Genomic DNA, 6,997 nt, shown 5'->3' on the forward strand with positions numbered 1-6,997 from the left:
ACTCACAAAAACTCGAATGTCTGCCAAGTATATGTGTGTATATCTAGTCAGAATTATGTCTTACACCTATAAGAATACTAACTTCCAGAAAGTAAACACTGCAGTGAGATATCGGGTCTTGTTTTAGACATGCATGATCTTGTTAAGTCAAGAACATCCTATTTTTGAGTTGTATCTCAGATGAAACACAATTTTTTTTTTGTTTACATATTTAATGTGCGAAAACACCGAATAAATCAGAAACAGAACAACCTTTGACGTTTTAGGGCTCCATATTGTAACACAAATTTCCTGAGTTCTGGTCAAAATATACGTTCCAAAAGTAGTTCTCCCAGCCTAATCACAAGACTGATTTATCTTGAAAGTGGGACCTATCAGGCTATATTTCGAACAACATGTGTAGGACCATATCCTATATAAGGCATGATTTATACGTTTTGTTTTTCAAGAATACACAAACAGATCATGCATTTTTAGCCATTCCTCATGTTCGCTCGGAATGTAACACGTCTTTGCATGGGCTGATTCTGGTGGAGAACAGCACCATCTACAGGCCTGGCATATGTACTACAGTGTCTCCAGCGCTTTCGAAAGGCAATGTCCGTGGCTTGTCTCCTCGCTGATTGGTGGAGTTGGGCCCAATAGGCCGTAGCGCCACTTCTGTGAACGTCATAGAAGTGTTCAAATCTGGATCAGGTCGTATCAGATTCCGTTGGCAGCCCCTTTTTAAGAGATTTGGGTATGGAGGAAAAGAGAGAGGGTTGGTGTTTTCTGACACTTGGGTGAGTTCCATGGAACACCGGGGACAACATATTCATGTATTAAAAGACCGTACAAAAAGTGCATTTTGGCATATAGGATCAACGTTTAATAACCCATCTTATTTTAAGGAAATCTTCTACAAAAGGCAGATTTGTTCACTTTGTTCTATTGGCAGATTTTGTACCTTATTTCAGAAGTGAAAACAACTTGGTGCTTTTTGGAGCAGCACTTTTTTTCAAGGTGTGTTTCAAGAGTTGGTTCTGAACACGCTGATGAACGGCATGTCTCTGCTGCGGCACGGCGGCCTGTTTGAATAACGTTTTTTTATCTTTCAGGAGCGGTTTCTGAACACCCTGATGAACGCATGTCTCTGCTGCCGGCGCTGCAGGGCTTACCCCGCCTCCACCATCCAGCTCGTTTCTCGCAGCTCTTCCACTTCATCAGCTGCTGGCTCTTTAACCCAGCTGATGGTCCCAGAGCCCCGGGGGCCCCGGCCTGCGCTTCTCACTACTGGGGGGCCACTCTGCGTCAGAGGCTGAGTGCCATCGAGGGCGCTGGGGCGGAGAGCAGGCCTGGAGCTGGCTGCTGACTGCCAACCTGGGGACACATCCTCTCAGGTCAGACCCTCCTAGACCACACGTCTGGAATATTTTGTATAAAAAGATTGGACTGGGATTGATTTAGTATTTTAAGCAAGGTCCTTCTGACCCCAAATATGCAACGGGGAAATGCATGGTCCTTACTGACAGTTTATTGGGATTTGGGATTGATCCCAGTTTCTCAGAGTCCAAGATGTCCAAAGATATTCACTTGATATGATATAAAACAGAGAAAAGCAGCAAACCTCCAGATTATAGAGAGGCTTGGAAAACTAGACATTTCCAAAGCAAACCAAGCTTACTTTTACAATGGAATCCACTAAAAAAAAGTTGGAGACATTTTGTTTCTGTGGATCGACTACAAGTGGCAGCTCCATATTCTAGAGTTATTTGGTTCTTATATTCAAAGATAATTTATGTTGCCCTGTTATTTATACAGGTGCATGCTTTCCTTTTGTATGATATGAGCACAGTAGTCTTTTCAGGCTAAACGGCAACACATAAGAATTGCAGCGAATATTTGGTTAGATTTTTAAAAAATTCAATTTTTGGACCTTTACAACGCTCTGGGGTAATATCTTAAAACATTCAATTTAGCTAACACTGCAGATTAAATATATCTACTAATAATATAATACTAAGATCAGTGGTTTGGTCTGGAACCGGGGAACCAGGTGCGCTGCGCTCTCATACCAAAATGGGGCAAGGGGATTCTCCAAGTGCCTGCCAGAACAACAATATGTTCTGTTTGCTCGAAGATGGTATAGTTACTCCAAAATATGAAATTGTGTCAAATAGAGATGTCCCGATCGATTCACGGTGATCGGGGGATCGGAGCCAATCACGTGATTTTCAAAAAGATCGGAATCGGGAGAAAAAAAATCGGGGGATCGGGATTTTTAAAAAATTTTCTTTTTTTTTTTTAAATACTTTTATTTTATTTTGTATTCAATATTACAAAAAAAAATGACCATGTTCAAGTCTTAAGTCATCCTGAGGCCTTAGTTTTGGTTTCAAATTACACAACATCATGTATGTGTTGCTTCTTTGGGGCTTGTTTTCATAGACCTGGTTGCTTATTTCTCTCAAATCTGGCAACAGAGTGGGCAGGGCGCAGTGTGTAATTGTAGCAGTAAGCTAACGAGTACTGATAAGCTTTATTTTGTTTTGATCCAATGCTGCACAACTGAACTGATCCAATGCTGCTGTGAAAGAAAGAAGCTATATCCATGTTGGATAGAATATCCAATTTAAATAAAAAAATAACCTTAAGGGACAACTTGAATGCTTTTTTTCTTTTTTCTTCTCTTAATGCATTGCATAAAGATCGGATCGGGAAAAATCGGTATCAGCAAATTTTCAAAATCAAATGATCGGAAGCAAACAAAGGTGATCGGGACATCCCTAGTGTCAAATAGAGCGTCAGACGGCATAGAGAGCTTTGTTTTTACGGAGCACTGACATGTGTTTTTGTTTACGTTCGCACCGCCATCTTGTATACGTGCGTCATGTTCTCGTGAGAATTAATATCTTATATACAATATCAGCGCCAAAGTATTGCCCTCATACTATATTTTTCTGGACAAACCCCTGCTAGTATTAGTGTAGACTCATTATTGAACACAATCAATAGAGATATAAGCCAAACAGGTGCTGTACACTTTGAATGTGAACTCTGCATAAAGCTTCTCTGTTTGTAAGGTGACACATTTCTGATGTTGTAGCTACTGTATGCAGTTTGTATCTCAGCACACACTTCAGTCGGCACTAGCAATGTAAATAGCTTTGTCGTCTGTTTCCAGGCAACCACGCTCCTGACCATGAACAAGTACAGCCTGCAGGACGTGAAGGCGGTGGTGAACAGCTGCTTCAGACTCAACTCTCTGCAGCTGCACACCTTACTGTCAGGATACCTGTACGCCAACAACGAGCCCCACATCCCCCCCGTGAGTCCTGGAACACCATAGACTGTATATAAAGCTTCACACCTGTAGCTGCACTCAGGCCACTTTCCATGTTTCAAACTACAGTATGATGATGCACTTAGGGACAGATCCTTTCAAAAAGATGGGACACTACAGGTGAATAGGGTAAAACATGATATCACAATGAAACCTACCCACCTCATTACTGACATTAAAGGTCCCATGTCATGGCCATTTCCACTGATCATAATTCCATTGTTGAGGTCTACTAGAATAGATTTATATTGTTCAATGTTCCAAACTCACATTGGTTTCTCATACAGCATCTGTGTAGTATGTGTATTCACTCTCTGTCCTAAACGGCTTGTTGGAGCTCCTGCCCCCCCCTCCCTGTGAGCCCACTGTGCTCTGATTGGTCAGCTCGCCCACTCTGTTCTGATGAGTCCACCACCGTTACAGCGGAACATCAGTGTTTGTGTTACAATGGCGTTTGTTAGCAACCAGAAAATGACAGCAGTAATGACAAACAGAGGAGAATGTTGCGTGGGGTCTGGGTGCCGTGTTGGCGGGACGTTGCGGGGCTCGCTGCTCCGCCCTTTGAGGCTCGTGGAGCAGACAGTATGAGCTGGAAAAAGCTACATAACACACAAGGGGACGGGTAATAACCGGAAAAGCATTACATGGGACCTTTAAGACCATTATGTTTAATATTAATACTTTAATATTCAATGCTAAAAATGGTTTCCTGACATGTTTAAATATGCATGTTCTCTCATTTTCAGATTTAAAAAAAAATATTGTTTGTTCTGAATTCTGACTTTATTTTCTGAAAAAATAGTCTCAGAAAGAAAACACAATAAATGAATTACTCAGGAAACAAAATCCCGGAAAATAAATGTTTTAAAAAATATATATTTTTATGAAGAAAAACATTTCAGAAAAAAAAGTATTGAGAATTCTGACTTTTTTCTCAGAACTGAGAAGTGTTGTATACAATTGTTTATCATTAACCTATATCTGAAAAGTAGCTAAAGGTATTAAATAAATGTAGTGGAGTCAAAGTAGAAAAAAATAGGAGTTTAAAGTAGCATAAAATAAGTACTTTTTGTTTTAATTAGAAAAGGAGCTGGCCATCAGTAACAAACAGACATTTTTATTACACGGTTTAGTTGAATACTCTATTCTGATTGGTCCATTCAGAACATGTGACTACTCCAGTAGAACAGACCACTTTCAAGGACTGTAATGACTGTTGCTAAGAAAGATCGAGAAAGAGAAATGAAAGGAGGTTCAAATAAAAAAAAATCTTAATAATGAAATGTTTCCACACAAATCATGTTTTGCAAATTATTTGGCGGCCCACTTGCAATGCCTTCGCGGGCCACTAGGGGCCCCGGCCCACAGGTTGGGAACCGCTGCTCTACAGTCATCAGCAGGAATGTCCTCAGTATTCCCCCGTCCTGCCTCAGAGTGATTCATCTGAACAACCTTCATCCCTAATACTGTGTGTCTTCAGGAGGTGGTGGAAGCCGTGGTGTTGCTGTCTGGGTCCACAGCGGATCAGCTGATCCTGAGCGAGGGTCGGGAGGTGTTTCTGCAGGAGAGTCTGGACCTGCAGCTTCCCTTCCTGCTGCCTGAGGGGGGGTACAGCTGCTCCTCCATCACAGGGACCCCTGCTGGGCTGAGGGACTTCCTGGAGCCCATCTGCAGGACAGGTCTGGGATTCTCATAGTCTGTCATATATATTAAATATGAAAATACTGTTAAACACTTGTTTTTATTTAACGCATTTTTACTTAAAATGTGTTACAATAAATTGTATTTCCTTTTAATTTATTTTAATTTTAATCTCTTTCTTTTTTAATCTTAAAATAGAATATATTAATTATTATAATTATATTTATAATATTAATTATTCTTATTATGTATCCAAGTCTTTTTACTTCACATCTTATATTATAATTATTCAAATTAATTGTATTTTTGTTTATATTTAACTAAGAATATTAACCTAATATTTGGTATTATTATGATTATTACTTTGTTTACAAATATTCGTATTGTTATAATTATTAATAATATCATTATTATTATATATTTTTTATCATTAACTTTGTCTATTTGACTTATTATTTATTACCACTGTCTCTCCATGTATAAAGGAATTTACCGTGGGCTTTTAAATGTCCGGAGAGAGGCGTTGAAATTGATAAACTTAACTGTACGACGCAAAAATAAAATGAATACAATATTAAAGAAAACAAAAAAGCTAAATGTTTGTTTCTCCTCCAGGTCTGTGCTGTTTAACGTCTCAGCCGAACTCCAGAGGAGACTGGACCGTGTTCTTCAGTGAAACAGATTCCTCTGCAGAGAGCACATACATGGTAACATACAACACATGATGTTCAAATATAATAACATGTTCAAATATAAAACACTTATGGAGCAATCAATACATTACTTTCATCTACAGCAATGCTTCTCAAAGTGTGGTCCGCGGACCACTGGTGGCCCGTGAGCCACGTGAGTGGTCCGTGAGTATATTGGTAAAATTTCACATTTGAAACAAATTAATTAATTAAAGTTTTCCGCACTCTCGCTGGAATATCTCCGCAATGGAGCGAGCTTAAGTTCCACTTTCAGTTGCATGATATAGCCCAGCGCAACACCTTCATCACACATGTTGCCACTGGTTTGTACCATTTTCAGGCGATTTGTAATCTGTTCTAGAAAAACGATGTGTTTTTGGATATTTGTGGAGTTAGGTGGTCCGCGAGTGTTTTTTTTATTGGTTAAGGGGTCCTTGGTATGAAAAGGTTTGAGAAACACTGATCTACAGGAACCATACGAATGCCTAAAGTTTACGCTGTTTCAGGACGTTTAGTTTAAACATCCATTTTTATATGTGTTACAGCTCAGCTTCCAGTTCTTCTAGCAACAGATTTAAACTCTTGGCTTCTTGACGTAAAACACTTCACCTTCAAATTCTTCCCTTCTTTATTTAATTGATGTAACATTTCAGGAATGCAAAGCAACGTATTTGCACTTAAAAGTTGTGAAAGATGCTTTGAAACTTCAGCTCTCATCATCCTCACGTATTTTCTGCAGGAGTTGCATGTTGTAGTTTATTTATTTGTGTTTTCTTCACAAGGTCGTCCACAGAGAGCCGGAGGTGGAGACGATCACTCTGAAGAAACCTCTCAACAGCGGGATGGGGGTCAGCATCGTGGCTGCTAAGGTGACCGCATCAAACTCTGAAATATTAGAGAGGACATAATTCCAGGTGTATATCAGTATGTAGTGTCTCTACTTTAAAGAGTCCTCTCCTGCTGATGTTCAGATATCAGTATGTAGTGTCTCTACTTTAAAGAGTCCTCTCCTGCTGATGTTCAGATATCAGTATTTAGTGTCTCTACTTTAAAGAGTCCTCTCATGCTGCTGATGTTCAGGTGTATATGAGTGTGTAGTGTCTCTACTTTAAAGAGTCCTCTCCTGCTGATGTTCAGATATCAGTATTTAGTGTCTCTACTTTAAAGAGTCCTCTCCTGCTGATGTTCAGGTGTATATCAGTATGTAGTGTCTCTACTTTAAAGAGTCCTCTCCTGCTGATGTTCAGGTGTATATCAGTATGTAGTGTCTCTACTTTAAAGAGTCCTCTCCTGCTGATGTTCAGGTGTATATCAGTATGTAGTGTCTCTACTTTAAAGAGTC

General features: G+C 39.7%; 1 protein-coding gene across 1 annotated transcript; it reads left to right on the forward strand.

The window, feature by feature from the left end:
• Positions 1-1,103: 1,103 nt before the first annotated feature.
• LOC104949220 (afadin-like) lies at positions 1,104-6,563 on the forward strand. Its single transcript, XM_010775533.1, has 5 exons — positions 1,104-1,373; positions 3,159-3,307; positions 4,803-5,001; positions 5,579-5,670; positions 6,438-6,563. Exons 2-5 carry the CDS (start codon positions 3,182-3,184, stop codon positions 6,561-6,563), a joined length of 543 nt encoding a protein of 180 aa, XP_010773835.1. The 5' UTR covers positions 1,104-1,373; positions 3,159-3,181.
• The last annotated feature ends 434 nt before the right edge of the window (positions 6,564-6,997 follow it).

This window comes from Notothenia coriiceps, unplaced genomic scaffold, assembly GCF_000735185.1.
Source record: "Notothenia coriiceps isolate Sejong01 unplaced genomic scaffold, NC01 NC01_scaffold00015797, whole genome shotgun sequence".
Classification (NCBI taxonomy): Eukaryota; Metazoa; Chordata; class Actinopteri; order Perciformes; family Nototheniidae; genus Notothenia; species Notothenia coriiceps.

Coding starts and splice junctions, on each gene's coding strand:
- LOC104949220 (XM_010775533.1), top strand. CDS start 3,182: ATGAACAAGTACAGCCTGCAGGACGTGAAGGCGGTGGTGAACAGCTGC. Junction 3,308..4,802: donor ACGAGCCCCACATCCCCCCC/GTGAGTCCTGGA, acceptor GTGTGTCTTCAG/GAGGTGGTGGAAGCCGTGGT. Junction 5,002..5,578: donor GGAGCCCATCTGCAGGACAG/GTCTGGGATTCT, acceptor TTTCTCCTCCAG/GTCTGTGCTGTTTAACGTCT.